The following is a 19,968-nucleotide window of genomic DNA, read 5'->3' as shown; positions in this document are numbered from 1 at the left end:
GCTATCTAATAAGATATGGTAACCCAAAGACATTCCCCGTTTGCCCTTGGCATTTGCTTCAGCTCAGTGGTGAGCTTCACATTTTTTAACAACCGGTTCTCTGCCCTAATGACTGGCTGGGTGGGCTTGTGGCCAGGAGGACATGGCCAACTTGATGTTGCTTCTTTGCCTAAGAGATAGCCTATCTCTTTGGCTCCCTCTGGACTAATGAATTAAAGAGCTGCCTCTAGACATTCATTTTAATAAGATTTTTAGAAACCTGCAGTTGAAAGTTCTTCATGTCTCCTTAACCTGAAGACCCAATTTCATTTGGAATTTAATCCCAGGCTGATTGCGCTTTTGGCATTTCTCTTGATACTTCTCCAAAATGCACCCCTAAGAAGCCACATCTCTCTCTCGCTCTCCCTCCCTCCCCCCCTCTCTATCACACACACACATACAATTTAAACAAATTCCCTTGTTCTGGAGACTGTAGCATCACAAGCTAGAAGGTACCTTGGAGGTCTTATAGTTCAACCTTCTGCTCAAGGCAGAAGACCTCATACATACGCAAGTTTGCAGACATCCCAGTTTTGGCTGCAAGAACAGCAGACAGCCTTCCCCACCACACACTTCCTCCTCCTGCCACCGCAGACAGGAAGCTTGAGAGAAAGCACCTGGTCTGGGCACACAACCCTCCATGATGTAGCCCTTCCTGGGGAGCAAACTTACTGATCCATCCCGAGGGCAAGCTCCAGAGTGGCGGCACTCTGGGCAGATGGCCACGGCCCTCAGGGGAAGAATTTTCTCTCAGGCCTCCCACCCATCAAGATGTTGCTTGATCTCGTGGCCCTTGTTAATGCTGGGCATGCCTTGGGCGCTGGAGGAGATAGTCCATGTGTTCTCTGGGTTAGCAGCTGTTTCTCTCTGCTGCTGCTCTTGTTGGGTGAGTGTCTTGTGCAGCACAGTGAAATTTAGCAGCTGTGAGCTGCCACTTTCCTCTAAATCCCATTCAGAAAGTGCTGCGGCAGCCAGAAGCAGCCAGGTTGAATGCTGTTTCTCTCTGCCGCAGGCCTGCAATGCTTTTCAAATGGGACTTACAGGACCCAAAGTTGCGGCTCACAGCTGCTAAATTTTGCTGTGCTGCACAAGATGCCTCCCAGCAAGAGAAGCAGCGGAGAGAAACAGCTGCCAACCCATAGAGCACATGGAGCATCTCTGTGAGTGACTGAGGCTCACCCAACACCAAGGGCCAGAAGAAGTGGCTGCAAGATCTGAGAGATGCCACAGATTAAACCCAGCTGCTTCTCACTGCTGCAGCACTTTCCGGATGGGACTTTTTACAGGTAAGAACTTTACCCAAACTGCTTCGGCCCCCCTGCACCCACGCTGCTCCCCCTGCACCCACGCTGCTCCCCCTGCTTCCGTGCTCCCCCCGCAGCCCTTTGGCTGAGTGCAGCAGGTTGCAGGCTTCAGCCTGGAGGGATGTAGTTTGAGGCCAGAGGGGGGCATGCAGATGGCATGTGGGCGGAGGCCCCAGGGAAGGCCAGAGCCAGGGACTAGCGTGTCCCCCAACCTGAGGCAAAGGGTGAGTGGGGTGGAGGCCATGGAGAAGGCTAGAGCTAGGGACTGGTGCATCCCCTCGGCCCCGACCCGAGGTGAAGGGTGAGTGGGCAGCATGCAGATGGAAGGATGGCAAGAGCCAGGTCTGAAAGGCATCTGAGTCTTGCCATGTCCACCCCAAGGCGGCCCTTCAGCCAAGCACCTTACCTTCACGGGCAGCCGTGGTGAGCACAACGGGCGAGGTGCAAAGATCAGCTGAGCGGCGTTGCCTGGGTGAGCAAGCCTGAGAGTAGTGGGTGGGGTCAGCCAGTGGTGGGATTTGCTGGTTTGCCAAATTGCACAGAATTGTAACAACCGGTTCACTTGAACTGGTTCGTCCCGGCAGCAGCCCACCTCTGCTTCAACTGGTGCCTAAGGCAGCATAGTCTCCGATAGGTCCTGAAGGAGATGCAGCCAAATTCTATCAAATAAGGGTGGAATGAGGAACCTGGCTTATTTCAAAATTTAGATTTAATACAATAATTTCTAAAATAGAAGCTTCCCTGTAAATATATATCTCCACGCCAGAGAACATTGAACCTAAAACTTTGGTCTTGAATAGGTTAACGGCTGCTGATACATAGTTGCTGCCATGCTGACTTGCATATCGAGCAATTACAAAAGATGATTTTAGTTTTTATGAAGAGCTCTCTTACTTTATTGGCCCAGAGTGTGGAAGACTGAAAACTGAATACCTAAACATTTAAAAGTCATGTCATGTTCAATAAATCTTCCAGTTAAGTATAGACTTGAACTGCTTTCTGGAAATACTAAGATACTAATGCTAATTAGTTTTAATTAATTAATTATTAAATTAATTAATTAATTAATCTCAAGATTTCCCCTCAAGCAGCAAGAAGATCTTGCTTCAATGAATCTACACACGCCCACCTGGATTATCAAGAACAACCAAATCATCAGCATAGGGAGGAATAGGAATGTGTCAGCCTTGCAGAATTGCCAGACAAGAAGCAAACCCAATAGTGCTATCTCTAAATTTATTGCAAGATTATAATAACAGGATCTTGCATGTCAGAAAGTACATCTCTCCCCACTAGTTTTTATAGTCCACGAGAGTAGGCAGTGCCCCTTCTGAGACATTTGCCAGTCTCTAATGCTTCTGCAACAGGTGTGGGTTTCTCTTACCTTCGCTACCGGTTCACTCGTGCATGTGTAGATCATATTTGATGACGTCTGGGCGGGTGGGCGGAGCCTCCCACCACTGCTGCTACCGGTTCGCCTGAACCAGGGTGAACTGGTAGCAACCTACCACTATTTTGCAAATTAGCTACCTTTTATGTTGTCTACTCTGCAGTTCTCCTTCCTGTCTCCCAAGGTTATTCCCATATACCATTACAGAATGGAATGATGAGCAAAAGATGATGCAAAAACTTCAACAATATCGTTAATGTATAGATTAAGCAATAATGGAACCAAAATCAAGCCTTATTTTGTATCTTTTAATAGGCGGATAAGTTCAGTTAAGCATCTGTGACAATGTACTTTGATTTGCATGGTGGTGACAAATTAAAGATATATTATCAGTTTAGGAAGATGATGAATCAGTGTTATGGCTAATTCTTTCCAAAGTCTCTCATGTCATATAGAAGCAAAGGCTGCCTTGAGGTCTGTGAAAGTGATATAGTGTGGGCAACTGGAGAGACTATATTTCTTAGGTAGGTGATGCAATATGTACATTGATCCATAGTTAAATGGCAAGGTCTAAAGCTCGCCTAGTCTGGAGCCAAAGTGTTATTAGAAAATATCTATTTCAAGACTTTATACTATAAAAACTTGGATTATAATTAATTTTCATGACAGATAAAGGGCTAACTTTTTAGAGAGGGCTGTAAAAGCACTATGAAGCGGTATAAGTCTAAGTGCTATTGCTATTGCTAATAGAGTGATGATTTGACTTGTTTTCTTTTTGTATGATCGATTTTTTAAAAAGAGAATTGTAAAATATTTATGGCAATAAAAAGGGAAGCTAGCACAGATGCCCACCAAATAAGATTAGATTTTAGAAATTCTGGTAAAATTATATCTTTACCAGCTGTTTTGAGCTAAAATAATAATTTGTTGGCATATAGTGATTGTTTAACAGGCCTTGTTACTCACACTTACAGTTTATTTCAAACAATTAACTGCTGAGGCTACAAAGAATTGAGCCATAACCACAGGCAGCTTATTGGGACCATACGGATGAAAATAATTGTTTAATTTATTTATTCACTTAAATGTCACCCAATTCCAAATTATCACAATAAACCGAAACAATTTAAAGGCTGTACAACAGAGATAAAAGCAGAACCAGTCTTGAATAAGAAAAAGAAAGAAGAGAAAAATGGCAAACCTGGGAAACCCCCAAAACTTCCCGCCAGCAATTGGCATCCAACAAAGGGGGCACCAACCATTGTAGCCCAAGGTCTGTGGGACACCAACAGAGGGGAATACCAAGGGAATCAAGGGCTTGTAAAGATTGGCTCCACTCAATTAAACTAATAGCGAAGAATCTGCTACTGATAGGTGAGCATTTGCTAGTTGGAAAGACCCAGGTGAATCAATCAATCAATCAATCAATGTTCACCAGCAGAGGAAAGATATACAAATGATTGTAATAGGAGGCAAAACCATTAGAAATTAGCATGTAATCTAAAACAAAAGTCCCCATAGAACCCCAAAATGTTAGTTTGCCCTCTGTTTCATAGATTCATGAAGAATTTTCATGTTGAGTTTTATCATCAGTTGCAACAGTCTCCATTCCGCTCGGTTGAATCTGGCATCTTTAGATTTCCATGAGGACAGACCAATCAAAGAGCAAATGAGGTATTATAGTATTGAAGAAGAGTTTCATTATCCCATCCTAGCATTGAAATCTTTGGCAAATGTCAGTATTGAATCTGGGAATGCAGATGTAAAAACTAAGAACCAAAATTCAAAATAGTCCTAACATCTGTTAATCTGAGAAACTTAATTATGAAATGGAAGACAGATAGAAAAAACATTCATTACAGCTCGCCTGTCTGGAACCCATACCACATTTCTGACATCAATACAGTTGAGCGTGTCCAGAGGTATTTTACGAGAAGAGTTCTCCACTCCTCCATAACCAACAAAATATCTTATCCCACCAGACTTGAAATCTGGGCTTAGAAAACTTGGAACTCCGTCGCCTCCGGCAGGACCTGGGTTTAGCTCATAGAATCATCTATTGTAATGTCCTTCCTGTTAAAGACTACTTCAGTTTCAACTGCAATAATACAAGAGCTACCAATAGATTTAAACTTAATGTCATCCGCTCCAATTTGGATTGCAGAAAATATGACTTCTGTAATAGAATTAACTGTGCTTGGAATGCATTACCTGACTCTGTGGTCTCTTCTCATAACCCCAAAAGCTTTAACCAAAATATATCCACTGCTGACCTCACCCCATTCCTAAGAGGACTTTAAGGGGCGTGCATAAGAGCACAAACGTGCCTACTGTTCCTGTCCTCTTGTTTCTTTTCCTATATATATATATGCCTATACTTCCTTGTTTCTCCTCATATATATGTTTATATATTATATAATCTTTTGTGTGATGCTTGTGTATATTGTTATGACAAAATTAAATAAATAAAATAAAAATAAATTCACAATAGGGGAATCTATTCTGGTACTTCCACTTTTTAACTTTTACATTAATTTTTAATTAGAAAAGTAGGATTTAAAAAATGTGTATTTCTCATTGAGAATTAAATTTAGCACAATTTAAAGCATCATGAAATAATTTCATAAAATTGTAACAATAATCAGTCTATTTTTGATGTTATGAAATGTTGAGTTCAAATAAATACCAAATTTGCTTGACAAGATCAAGAATTTCTGTTAACCTAATAAACATGTTAATTAAATGAACAACCATTTTTGATTTTGTTTGTTAATTAAATGAACAAACAAAATCAAAAATGTTTTTCTATATGATTAATATTTGTTGGGGGTTGCTCACTAGAGAAAATAAAGAAAAGAAATAATGTTTCAGACAGTATTCAGTGTTCTGAAATAGTGCAACATATTATTTGAAATTAGCAATTTCCTGATTTAAGTATTCTTAAGTATTCTTAATTAAATTTTCTTATTTAATTATCTCTTCTTATTCTTGCTAGGGCAAACTTTAACATCCTGTTATGAACTTTTCAGTGTCTTTCTGTGTTACTTAAATCACAAAATGTTATATTCTTATCTTAAAATACAGATACTATTCATTTAATTTCAGTACCTTTTATCATATGTAGAGTTGATAAAGTCTAAACTGAATGGGGAAATCCAGCTGAAAATGTTGCTGAAAATTCCAGGAAGAGCTGCAGATTAAAAATGGATGGAATCCATTGCTCATGAGTAAGCATCTATCAGCAGATGTCTGCCTTCTTCTCTCCGCACTCCCTCTCATGTCCTCATGATTTACTCCCAAAAGTTATTCTCTGGAATAGACTTTTAATGTTATCAAGCAAGGGTAATTACTTTCCCACAGTCTGACTAATTCAGATATTCCAATCAATAGAAGAGGACCATTGAATCTCATCCTGGTAATATTTATCAAGTATTCTTATTATGTATAACCCACTGTATGGTAACAAAGAGGAGTGCTTTCTCTGGCCATCTCCTCACAAGGACTATGTTTTGCTAAAACAGATCTACTCCTTAGCTATGATGCATTTAAAACCATATAAGAACTGGTCTTTTATTTGAATGGTGTGACTCTATGGAGTTTGGAAGTAGATAGAATTCCTGCCTCATGACACTTCCTACATTCTAGGTTCGGTCAGTGAGAAAGGTGGCTTAATACCTTTGTAGTTCTCTGTCATGGCATATTTTTGTTTTGTTTTGCACGTGACCAGACCAATGACCAGAATATGGAATACAATAAGGATGTCAATTTTAAATTTCTCTTAGGTTTGGAGAGAAGGGGAAGGCCTCAGGGAGAAGAGGTGTGGCAGCTAAGGGAAGGCTAGCTCTCTGCATTCTTTGCTCCTTGTTCTTACTATTTGAGGTTGGAGAAATTAAGACAACTATAGATCATCTTTCAATCTCTTCTTAGGTCTATTGGGACCAGAACAATGTGAACAACTACTTATTTTGGAAGATTTACACTTAGATAACCACCACTTATGTTGATAAAACTAGATTGTTATGATCTGGGAGAAAAATGAAACATTTCAAGAATCACAGTTTTTCACTACTCTGATCTTAAATAGAAACTTATACTTTTTCTGAGAAATTTTAAATTTCTTTTTAAAGTTACACAATTACCTATGTAGATATTACCCACTGTATGTAGTTCTATTACATTTGTTCTATGTATTTATAAACTATATGAGTACCATAGGGTGATGAATGCTACTAATACATTTTTAAATAAACAAAACATACATACTTACAATCAAATTCCTGTGTAAGAATTTTACACTGAACAAGGTATGTTTTAAATATTGGATATATCATAAATACATTGAAGTGTTTCTCCTAAGCACTAGTATACTAGCAAATCTAATAATGTAATCTTTGTGCAATGAGAATTTAAATATATTATGCATATTCACATAAAGTTTTCATTAAAGTTGTGTTCTTTTCTCGCCTTCTCCTGTTACCAACAATTGAGGCAAGATAGGACCAAAATCCACTATAATTAACTCAAGCCATACTTTTCCAAAAGAAGGTGTGAGAGGGATCTTGGAGTCCTAGTGGACAACCATTTAGATATGAGCCAGCAGTGTGCAGCAGCTGCCAAAAAAGCCAACACAATTCTGGGCTGCATAAACAGAGGGATAGAATCAAGATCACGTGAAGTGTTAATACCACTTTATAATGCCTTGGTAAGGCCACACTTGGAATATTGCATTCAGTTTTGGTCACCATGATGTAAAAAGGATGTTGAGACTCTAGAAAGAGTGCAGAGAAGAGCAAGATGATTAGGGGACTGGAGGCTAAAACATATGAAGAACGGTTGCAGGAACTCGATATGCCTAGCTTAATGAAAAGAAGGACTAGGGGAGACATGATAGCAGTGTTCCAATATCTCAGGGGTTGCCACAAAGAAGAGGGAGTCAAACTATTCTCCAAAGCACCTGAGGGCAGAACAAGAAGCAATGGGTGGAAACTAATCAAGGAGAGAAGCAACCTAGAACTAAGGAGAAATTTCCTGACAGTTAGAACAATTAATCAGTGGAACAACTTGCCTGCAGAAGTTATAAATGCTCCAACACTGGAAATTTTTAAGAAAATGTTGGATAGCCATTTGTCTGAAATGGTGTAGGGTTTCCTGCCTGGGCAGGGGGTTGGACTAGAAGACCTCCAAGGTCCCTTCCAACTCTGATATTATTATTATTATTATTATTATTATTATTATTATTATTATTATTATTATTATTATTATTATTATTATTATTATTATTATTATGGTCATGATCAGAACAGTTTCTCTCAGACTCCAGCTACAGATGATTCATACTTGGAGTAGGTTAACACAGAAACCTATTGTTTTTTTATCTTTCAAATGAAACAAAACTGGGGGAGGAGGACATTAGTGACTTGTTTAGGATTCTGTATTCTTTTACTTTCTGATGGGAGAATACTGTCTTGTTGGAGCATAAGATTGGTTGTACAGGTAAAAAGATGCTGTTTTTCAAGTTAGTATTAAGAGACTATGTACACATGTCCCATCTATCATTATTTAGACTTATATGCAATCATAGTCAGATATATTTTTAAATCACATACAGATATACATTTTAATCCTGTCTGAACAAGTCATCAATGTTCCCATTGCATTATATTTTTACCATGAATTTGCAAGTCATGCTATTGCTTTCAGCAATTTAATTTTGTTGTATGTAAAATTATTGAAGAAAATTGAATACATTACACACTGCCAAAATCAAACAGGTTACACTTTACCTTTTATATGTGTCAGAATGATCACACTAAAGGTAACAAGTGAACAAAAGAATAATTTCAGAGAATTGTCCTATATTAAAGATGATGAAAATATTAATGGTGTTGAAGACAAAGAAAATACTGTAAAATTATGCTGTATGGTTATTATCTATTTTGTTGTTCATATATAGTTACAGGAGCTAAAAAGAGTTATCTTTGCACATTTTAACTATCTGCAATGAATAAACTCCATCTGGAGAAAGGATAATGAAAGGGAGTGGCATTGATTTTTGTGTTTATTTTAAAGTTGAGATGTAGGAAATTCAGCACGGCTGCTTCAAATGGCTGTGTATAACTAGGCTAAAGAAAAAAAAGGGAGCTGAGAAACAGTTTTTCATTTATATTTAACTGGATATCAATTCCCTACAATACCATTTTCTTTGCTAATCCTGAAATGCTTGGTGTTATACACTGTTATTTCCTATTAGCTATGTGGTCACCTTTGTTATTTGGTTGCTTTATAGTTTTCAAAATCTATTTCTTTAATCAAATAACTTGCTCAAGTTCTTGACGCTTTGAAGGCTTAGCCAGAAGGGAACCTTACAATAAACAAATAGGGCTGTCCAGCATAGTGATTTTAAAATTAGTTCTTTGTGATCTTTCATACCCATACATTCTCTAAGTCACTGACTTTCAAAGAATGTAATGTAGTATAAGGCTTATTCCTAAATGATCTCTCTATTGCAAACTTCAAGTAGGAATCCACCAGTTCTTTTCCTGATCCTCTGCTATCAGACCTGAGACCTACTGCCCATTTAAGTCTCAGGAAATGTGTAATCTTCTATTTGGCCTTTTGGTTAAGAGCATATTTAAAGAATTTAAGGAAAATGACACTTAACAGTAGATATTTAATGAATTACATGAAATAGGTAGAGTCATATCAAGCTTCTCTAACATCTGGCACTCTAACACTGTTTCCACTTTAGCCTGTAATGGGGGAGGGTGCTTGTGATTGTGATGGGTCCTTGTGATTGAGGCATTGGGCAGATTTGGGTACAATAAGGCAGCTTAATTTATCCTTCAGCATGTGCATAAACTAAGAGTTTATTAATTCAGGGAGCCATGGAACAGTGAAACTTATATTCACATTATATACTACATCAGTGATGGCAAATCTTTTGGGTTTGGAGTGTCAAAAATTTGGAAAACACCTAACTTGATTCTGCTGGCATATTATACCCACATCCCCCCCAAAAGAGAAACAATTCTCTCTATCTCCTCCTGTACCTACCTGACCCTAAACACTGGCACTCATTGGCAGCCCTAGCCCCACCACTGCCACTCAAAAACACCTCTCGCTGTTTCCCATTGCAACTTCAGCCCAGTGCTCCTCAAGATCTGCCCTGCACTGCTTACCCTCAGGTGGTGTTCTCTGTCTGTTGATAGGCCCCTGCCGCCTTCTAGAAGCTGCTCCCGGTTGCATGAAGGCTTCGTTCCTGAACTGGCTTCAGTGAATGCTCTTCACTCTTCACAGAATGGACTCTGCAGCCTCCAAAAACTGTGCAAGAAGAGGATGTACTTTCAAGTATAGTTGTTGGGTATTGGTGAATGCATGCCACACAACACGTCATGGTGTGTCACCTTTGACACATGTGTCATAGGTTTGCCATCACTGTATTAAGATAGCATGGCATTCTGTAACTATCATATAGTGATTATCATAGTCTTCAGAATCTGATCCCTTATTACCTATTCTTCCCTGAAAAGGCATGGAGCAGAGGCAAAAAGGGACTGCCAAAATAGTGGACAAAGGATTAAAAATATGAGGAAAAATTTGCTGGGGTCTGTGGTGAAAAATTATGGGGATAGGTAGAATTACCGGTGGGAGATTTTGTAGATAGAGCAATGTGTGAACAAACTCTTTACGTCACAATAGTTTTTTGAATAAGATACTGTTGCTGATCTCACATAGCATATAGCTATAAACCATGATTTATAAACCAAAGAGCTGAATTTATTGTAACTATAAGCAAACCAGATTTGGGTTTGGTATGATGTGTGGATCAAGCCATCAATTGTCAATATGTTATTCCATTCCTTACTTCCAGCAGACCTGTTTGAGGATAGTTTTGTTCTAACCACCTAATTTTTCTGGCTATTTTCAGCAGAATAATGCAAAATATAAAATATAATGAAATTAAACTGTAATCTTTTTCTTTTACAATCATAAAAAATGGTTGTTAAACCACAAAAATCCCCACACAAATCAATGAAAATATTAAAAGTTATATCTTGTACAGTGTATGGTTAGTATAAAAGACAGAGAACATAAAACTGGACTAAAATGATTGCCTGAAAATGAATGTCCTATGTCGATTAGTATATTTCGTTTCTATCTGTATCAACTAGTATATTTCACCTTTAAGTTTTAGAATGTGGTGATTTGAGATTTTGAGGCTGTTGGAAAACTCATGCTGCCTTTTCTCACAAATATCTTTTCCCAACACTCAAACCATCGTTCTTTGAAAATGAATTTTCTCCATACTAAATAATACCACAGAATTTTTGAAGTGTCTAGAATTATATTATTACCGTTGTGATCATCCATAAACAGCGTCACAAAATTTTCTACTACAATATTTTCTCCAGATGTGCTGGAGCAACAACTCTTGAAAACCCTAGTTAAAACCCCAGCTATTGCCAATAGATGGATTAAAATTCTGGGAATTTCAATTGCAACATAATCTTGAATGCATCAGTGGAAATAAGATAACTGCAGTTTATTATGAAACAATTTGAAGCCTGTGTGAGAGAGAAATAATATAGAACTGCTTTCACACATATTGCCAAGCCACAAAGAATCCACAATGTGGATTCTTATAAGCTGAAAACATTATGGTTTAGTGTTATATGTGAACTAGACCACTAGATCATTTTAAGTCAAAGGAATAGCAAAGGTTTTGGTAGTTGAACATTAATAATCATCCTCTGCACTTTAGTTTGAAATTTGAGCAGGACTTGGTCCAACAGAAAAATTGGCAGTTTCTTTAGCATTTGTTTTGGAACCAGACTTTCAGTTTCCATATGAATCATCCAGTGTGAGAAGGGTAAATAGCAGAAAAGCTTAATCAGAATTATTTTTCTTTTCTTTTCCCATATGAAGCATGTTACTTATGGAGATGATGGGATATTTTGATCTGATTCTCTAGAGCAAAAGATTATCATCATTTGTAGCATTGGCCACCTGCATTCAGGTGAGATAGGGTGGAGGGTGATTAGCTTCATAAAAAAATTGGCACTGTCCAGAAGTAAAAGCTTTCCAGCTTTGAAACACTTATGCTCAGATGTAGTTTTTCCACACAATAATGCTTATGTCCTGCATGCAAAATTTACCCTAGAAATATATATGTTAAGGTATGTTTTTTAAAAGTAAGGGACAGGTAAAATATATACGGAGCCACATCTGGCTCTTAGGCTGCCATCTGACCACCTCTAAATTAGATAAGTCCTACCAAATTAGAAGAGGAATGATGTTCCAAATTTGTAAGACCCTCCTCCTTTGCAAAATTTGTGATTCATCTGCTTAGGGTGGATTCAGATCACATAGCTGCTCATACACTAATTAAATAGGGAAGAGGCTGCTTAGATAGGTACAGGTGGCCACTTACCTACCACAGATGAGAATTGATCAGAGATGACATTCTGCCAAGTGGCAAATTGTCATTCCTGCAGAGCACATGCTTTGCATACAGAAAGTTCTAAGTTTATTTTCTGACAACAAAGCAGGACTGAGGGAAAAAAATCCTTTCTTAAATCCTGAATGAAGCCACCAGTCTTTGTGCATAATGCAAGACCAGTTGAAAACAGTGGCCAAATTCAAACACAATAGCTTCCCATCAGTGGTGAAATCGGAACCGGTTTACTACTGGTTCCCTGGCTGTGCATGTGGGCTGCGCGCGCATGCGCAGTGCGCACCAGGCACCAAATGCGAGGTGTGCGCACACAGTGCATGGCAAAAGGAGGCATGTGGTAAGTAGGACAGCACATGGGGTGGTGATCAACTGTGGCGCGCAATCTTTTTTTATACTTTTAAAAGCATTTTTTTTACAACCTATTCGGCCGAAGAGATTGTAGAAAAAATGCTTTTAAAAGTAAAAAAAAAAGACTCTGATGATCGCGCGGCTCAGCTGGGCATGGATGGGGGGCCGGGTGGGTGGGGGGAAGGGATTTTTGCTACTGGTTCTTTGAACCACCTGCCATCGCTACTGGATTGGCCAATCTGGTCCGACTGGGAGCATTTTACCCCTGCTTCCCATGGGGTCAATCCAACTTGAAGTAGCCTTTCACTTGAAAGTCTTCCTTCCTCTTCCCTAGATCAGCTGTAGAAAGTTCTCTAATTTCTGAAACAGACTTTGGCTGTTTGTAAGTAGAGGATGCATCTATTTTATTGATGGATTGCATCATCAGGTAGATAGCACAAGAAATGACATTATATCTTTAACTTCATAAAAATAAAAATGAAAGTGCTTTTCTGGTAGCAATTCTGGTAGTCGGTCATTCTGGGCAAGGCAAACCACCATCTCCTTTTACATTTCACAAGCCAGCAATAAAAAACATCTACCCATCAAGCTACTGCAGCAGGAATAGGATTTGCCTTAAGATTCTTGTTTGTACTTTTCTAGGTTGGTTTGCCTATTTTTTGCCTCACATTCTATTTCCAAAGTTAAAGTAACAGGAAATAAGCAAACATCATGGGGAAATCCTAGGGCAGAAATAGCTCTAGAGAAGAGGGAAGTAGATCTCATCATGATTTTGCAGCTAGCTGGATCCTATAGTGTCCCAATTGAAAATGAATAGTTGGTAGACAATCCTCTTTGCTTAGGGAAGGGGTTTAAAAGTGATTGAAACTGACAAACATTGGAAAATGGGCAAATAAACAACAAAATCCCTACTGTATTCAAGACTTTTCTTATTTTCTGCAAGTGCAAGGAAAAACAATGGTGTTACACCTTAACGGATTAATGTGTTTCACCATACTGTTCAAGCAAAATAGTGAGAAGCATCTTTGTTCACACGTAAGCTAGCAGAGCTCTTGCTTTAAGAAAATCTGAAGAGAAGTTGGTGTCATCTTTTGTTTTGGAGGGGATGGGTGGGAGACAGATCTAAAATGAAATCAGGAAACAGAGTGTTAATGAAGGAAGCTAAAGACTGGGAAATAAATGGCTACAGTGGAAGCAAACTTGTAACCAGACACTTTTGATCACACCCAGAACAGATCACTTGACTTTGTTTCTAAGGCAATGGATGTCAAAATATATAACTTTTTTATGCAACTTGAGCTGGAATACGGGCACCTCAGTTGTGTCCTAGGAATGAAAGATTACACCTTCAGACCCAGGAGGGAAGAAGGAACGTTGTGTTTCAAACTTTGGGTTACTACATATATTCACTAACCTTAGTTCATTGATCACAGTACAGGTAGTCCTCAAGTTACAACAGTTCATTTAGTGTCTGTTTGAAGTTACAATGGCACTGAAAAAAGTGACTTATGACCATTATGGTCAAAAGTGACTTATGATTCATTATGACGAATCACCGAACACCTAGAAGCAAACAAAGTAATAACCAAAAGCCAACATGGGTTTGTCAAAAACAGATCATGCCAGACTAATCTTATCGCATTTTTTGACAAAATGACAAAATTAGTAGACCAGAGGAATGCTGTCGATATAATTTACTTGGACTTCAGTAAAGCATTTGATAAAGTAGACCATAACCTACTACTAGATAAAGTAGAAAAATGTGGGTTAGACAGCACCACCACCAGATGGATTCGTAATTGGCTGACCAACCGCACTCAACGTGTAGTCCTCAACGGAACTACATCCACATGGAGGGAAGTATGCAGTGGAGTACCCCAAGGCTCTGTTTTAGGCCCAGTACTCTTCAACATCTTCATCAATGACTTGGACGAGGGGATAGATGGGGAACTCATCAAATTTGCAGATGACACCAAGCTGGCAGGAATAGCCAACACTCCAGAAGATAGGCTCAAGTTACAGAAAGATCTTGACAGACTTGAACATTGGGCGCTATCTAACAAAATGAAATTCAACAGTGAAAAAGTAAGGTTCTACATTTAGGCCAAAAACAAAATGCACCAGTACCGTATATGTGGTACCTTGCTCAATAGTAGTACCTGTGAGAGGGATCTTGGAGTCCTAGTGGATAACCATTTAGATATGAGCCAGCAGTGTGCAGCAGCTGTTAAAAAAGCCAACACAGTTCTGGGCTGCATAAACAGAGGATAGAATCAAGATCACGTGAAGTGTTAGTGCCACTTTATAATGCCTTGGTAAGGCCACACTTGGAATATTGCATCCAGTTTTGGTCGCCACGATGTAAAAAAGATGTTGAGACTCTAGAAAGAGTGCAGAGAAGAGCAACAAAGATGATTAGGGGACTGGAGGATAAAACATATGAAGAACGGTTGCAGGAACTGGGTATGTCTAGTTTAACAAAAAGAAGGACTAGGGGAGACATGATAGCTGTGTTCCAATATCTTAGGGGCTGCCACAAAGAAGAGGGAGTCAGGCTGTTCACCAAAGCACCTGAGGGTAGAACAAGAAGCAATGGATGGAAACTGGTCAAAGAAAGAAGCAACTTAGAACTAAGGAGAAATTTCCTGACAGTTAGAACAATTAATAAGTGGAACGACTTGCCTTCAGAAGTTGTGAATGCTCCAACACTGGAAATTTTTAAGAAAATGTTGGATAACCATCTGACTGAGATGGTATAGGGTTTCCTGCCTGGGCAGGGGGTTGGACTAGAAGGCCTCCAAGGTCCCTTCCAACTCTGATGTTATGTTATGTTATGTTATTTTTCACACTTATGATCACTGCAGCATCCCCGTGGTCATGTGATTTACAGAAGTCAAAGGAGAAGTCAGATTCATTTAATAACTGCACTGATTCACTTAACAAATGTGGCAAGAAAAGTCATAAAATGGGGCAAAACTCACTTAACAAATTTCTCACTTAGCAACATAAATTCTGGGCTCAATTGTGGTCATAAGTCGAGGATGACATGTACATCACAGAATAGTACATAATTCCAACTAATACGTCTTTTAATGACTTAGGTTGCATAAAAGACCTATGTTGTCTTTTATGTTTACTGTTTTCATATCTCCGCAACTAAAAATGGAATAAAACTATTAAGGGTTAAATCTTTTTACTCTGAATAGAATAGATTTTTTTTAAAACTCTGTCTAGGAAGGGTAAGAGTTTTGTGCTTGTTTTATATCTCAATAAGCCATAATTGGTTTATTTGGCTTTGGAGCAAACTTCTTAAATTAGGTTATGATTAGCAGTTAAGAGTTCTGGTTCCACCTCAGGCACAAAGCCATCTGGGTGACTTCAGCCAGTCATTCTCTCAGCCCTAGAAAGGAAGCAAGGGCAAACCACTTCCCAAAAAAACTTGCCAAGAAAACTGCAGGAAGTCCAAGCAGTCACCTGGAGGCAAGGTTGACTTGAAGGCACAAAAAAGTACATCTAAGCTACAGGACTGGAAATAAAACTCAATATGCCAAAATACACTAGACTCCTGCTATTATTATTATTATACTAGTTAATAGGACATTTGAAGAATTTCCCCGCCTGTTTTTCCAGCCGCTTTGGATAAAGGAGAGGAGGTAGGCAGCATTCTTTCCCAAAGAAGTAATCCGAAGCAACCAATCCAAAACGTTGGAGCAAGAGAACTTGACTGTTGCCCAAAAGGATTTTTCGGGTTTGTTTAGTATAAAGCAAAAACTTCTGTGCGTAACCCTGGAGTGGTTACAAAAGATTCCCTTAATTGTCGTGAAAACAAACAAGCCCAGGACTTCATTGTTCTTCCGGATCTGCTTTCCTTATGGCCCAAAGGCACAGGCTGCGATCCGATTCAGAAGGCGCACTCCTCCCTCCTTCTCTTTGAGAGGCCCAGCGGGACTTGTTGCATTGGGTTTGCGGGTGCGCCCCTCTTCCGGAATTCAGCGCAGGGCGAACGAGGCGAGGCGAGGCGGCGCGGCGGACCCTTTAAGTTCCAGGCAGGGCTCGCTTGCTGGGTGGGAGCAGTCAGGAAAGCAACACCCACCGACCCCCCCCTCCCCACCCCGCCGCCGACCTTTGGAGCGATGCTGCAGGGCTGAACCGGCGGGCGGGGAGGCGGGAGGAACGAGAAAGCGAGAGTCGGGGAGGCGAGCGCGCGAGAAGGGGCGGGAGTTGAAGTTGCCGTACTGAAGTGGCGGCGGACAGGCCCGGAAGAGAGAGGAAAAGCGGGGTGGAAGAAGAAAGAGTCGCCAGGCCGGGCATGGGGCGCGGCGCGGGCTGCGGTTTGCTGTAGCCCTAGGCTCGGCCTGCGAGAGCTTCCTTCTTCCTCCCGCCCCCGAGGAGAGCAGGCTGAGGAGGAGGGCAGGGGGTCTGTGCAGCGACCTGCTTTTCTATGTCTCCTTGCCGGGGTCGCCCGGGGCTATCGCTTCCCAAGCTCTCCAATCTCTGGGTTCCTATTTAAGGGGGGTGGGGGTGCGCGCGCCCAAAAGCGGGAATCCGAGTGGTTGCTCAATCCCTCTCAGTTACAGAGTTGGCTTCGGGCGGCACTTTCTGCAAATTAAACCCAACCATCCTCTCTTTCCGCCTTGAGAAACTTGTGTGTGTGTGTGTGAGAGAGACACCTTTGTTGCCGTTTTGCTTCCCTCCAAGACGAGGGCTGAGTGGTTTCAAGCTTGTCTTTGCCTGCCAGGCCTCTGTCCTGCCCTTTCTTGAGGAATTCTGGCTCCTTGTCCCCTTGCTCTTCCTTCCTTGTTTCCTCCCCTCTTCCCGCAGTGTCAAAACATAAACACCTGCTGTCGCCGAGAGTAGCTTACCTTTCTCTTCGGGAGTTTAGACTTTGCTGAGTTTTGCATTTCAAAACAAGGTCCCGGTTACTCGGAGACTTTTTGGTACTTCCCCCCCACCCACTCCCCTTTCTGAATGTGCCATTTTTTTTAAAAAAAATCCTCATCTACCTTTGTTTTTATTTGGATGAGATGAAAGTGACAGTTTGTTTTGGCAAGACGGGGATTGTAGTTCCCTGTAAAGATGGACAAATCCGGGTTAGAGATTTAACCCACCAGGCTCTACAGAGGTACCTAAGAACCAAAGAAAAGGTAAGCATTGACTTCTGCTGTAACACACTGTAGGCAAAGTCACCTGTTACTTAACTATTCCTTGTGCACGTTGATTGGCTGCATCTTTCCACTGCATGCATAAACATTTTGAGCGGGAAAATCTATTCTGAGTTTTTTTATGCAAAAGTTGCTAATTTCAGAAATGGCACTAAATAGGTTGAGATTGTGAAATTTCATCTTTTCTCTCTCTCTCTCTCTCTATGTATCACATCTTTCATAGGTGATAGTTGATTCACCTTTAAATCTTAGTATTTGTTACAAATAGGAGTGGGATCATCATCAGACTTAGTTATCCAGATCTCATTAGTTCTGTGTGTGTTACTGCTCAATCATTAGTCAAACTCAAAAGCAAGAGACCGGACAAGTATTTTATTGAACACTGGCAAATAACATTTTTGTGAATAACTAAATTTGGGGGATTGGATGTAGAGCATTATATAGTGTCTTATTTAATGTCACTGTTGACCAATTATCAGAAATGCATTAAAGTGGAGAATGTTATTCTCTGTGAACGACCTAAACATCTACATTAATGTAGTTATACCATTTACCAGAATCCCAAGAGTGTTCTTCAAAAACATTCCCTGTTGATATCTACTCCATCTACAACATTCAGATCCTCTTTTCCTGATCTCATGTCTTCTTAAATAATGGATTGCAATTTCTTGTTTATCTCAGTGATTGGAGAAAGCCCAAACAGAAACAAGAAGAGTCAGCCATTCTGAAGCTAATGTGGCTGGCAATTTCTAAAAAAATTGATTTTATGATTTTGTTCTTTCTGTTTTTATATTACAAACTGAGTGTGTCAATGCTGTTTTCCTCCTGTCATTCCCTTAAATTGCACAAATGGTGCAAACTATAATTTTTATGGACATCTGGATCTTGCTTCTTCCATATTACTATTGCTTCTTCCATATTATCTACCCACTTGATGAGTTGAATTTGCAATAAGGCTATACAGTACTTTAGCTTCAAAGACAAAGGGACCTTCAATACTGGGTTGCCTACATAGCACCTGCTTCTAACTAACTAAAACATCTATGTCTTTTTCTGTACTCATGAGGTTACCCTCTGTAGCTACAGGAAAATACAATTTAAGGTACTACAGCTAGAGGCTGTTGGTATGCCCCTGCATGTTCCAAGCATCTTTTTGCCTTTAAATTTGAAGTCCTGCGTAGTGCCTACAAGTCCCCAAATTTTCAGACAGTATGCCTATCAGAGCCACAAAATTATGGATTACTACTATTGATAAATGAAGAGTTACAGTGACAGTTGCTTTTTTAATGCAGAAAATTCTGCTCATTTTCTTAGTGACCTGTCTGAACTATTTTAAGTAAGAGTGAATAAAAAGTGAAAGTGTGGTCACTGGTCTGGAATTAGTGGTTGTAACCCATAAATCTGGAATCTTCCTGTGGTAGAGCATACAAAAGTACAGTTGTTCATATGCAAATCATCTTCAAAGTCTTGATGTTGAAGTGAATGTATTTGTGGTAATTTGTCTTCACCAGACTGTCACCAGAATATAACTTCAATATGTAAATTCTGTCTAAGTAAAATGTAAATCAGGTACTCTCAGAGTGTTTATTTTTACTGTTCTGTAAACATCATGCAACTTAGACACCTGATTTTGTGCCATGCCACCAATTTAGAATTGAGCTGATTGCAGGAACATTTTCTTCTTGATGATGATGTGTATTCTAGATAATACTTTATCAAAAAGATCCCCTATACATGGAAATCATTGAGAAAGAATTTAGGAAAAAGTCCCAAGCTAGTAATTCTTGGCACCTTATACTTATTTTGCAAAAATAATAATGAAATATTTTTATACAGAACAGCATATTGAATTTGTTCCAATATAACAGTGTCTGAATTTCTTCTTAGTTTGTTAGGAGAGAATCAAAGAGAGGTATGATTGAAATATGACTCGTAAATCAGACATGCACAATCTGAAGTTCTAGAATTACCGTATATACTCGAATATAAGCCGATCCGAGTATAAGCCGAGGTCCCCAATTTTACCCCAAAAAGCTGGGGTAAACTGGGGACTCGAGTATAAGCCGAGGGAGGGAAATGAGGCAGCTACCGGTCAGGGAAAGCCTCCCTCCCTCAGCCGAGAAGGCTGGCGGCTCCCCCGCCCCGCCCTCTCACTGCACCGGCAGGGCTTCCCCGCGGTAATGCAAAAGCCCGCCAAGTTTGCTCCATCCGGTATAATGTGAAAAAAAGAAAAAAAAAAAACTCGAGTATAAGCCGTATATACTCGAGTAT

General features: G+C 39.8%; 1 protein-coding gene and 1 long non-coding RNA gene across 4 annotated transcripts in view; one reads left to right on the top strand and one right to left on the bottom strand.

Annotated features, from left to right (window-relative positions):
• Nucleotides 1–3,086: 3,086 nt before the first annotated feature.
• Nucleotides 3,087–16,479, bottom strand: LOC131200202 (uncharacterized). Its single transcript, XR_009155542.1, has 3 exons — nt 16,010–16,479; nt 9,912–13,657; nt 3,087–4,481 (listed from the first exon to the last, which is right to left on the bottom strand). It is a non-coding gene; the product is annotated as an uncharacterized LOC131200202 (long non-coding RNA).
• A 52-nt stretch (nt 16,480–16,531) lies between these two features.
• Nucleotides 16,532–19,968, top strand: part of PARD3B (par-3 family cell polarity regulator beta) — a 603,755-nt gene continuing 600,318 nt past the window's right edge. For 2 of the 3 annotated variants that reach the window (XM_058186671.1, XM_058186683.1), the window contains exon 1: nt 16,533–17,679. In XM_058186671.1, the coding sequence (XP_058042654.1) occupies nt 17,560–17,679 (120 nt within the window). In that variant the 5' untranslated portion in view covers nt 16,533–17,559. Of the gene's footprint in view, nt 17,680–19,968 lie in introns of all 3 variants that reach the window. The other variant, XM_058186680.1, reaches the window with a different exon arrangement.

This window comes from Ahaetulla prasina, chromosome 1 (genome assembly GCF_028640845.1).
Source record: "Ahaetulla prasina isolate Xishuangbanna chromosome 1, ASM2864084v1, whole genome shotgun sequence".
Classification (NCBI taxonomy): domain Eukaryota; kingdom Metazoa; phylum Chordata; class Lepidosauria; order Squamata; family Colubridae; genus Ahaetulla; species Ahaetulla prasina.
This window is presented reverse-complemented; position numbering and strand designations above follow the sequence as displayed.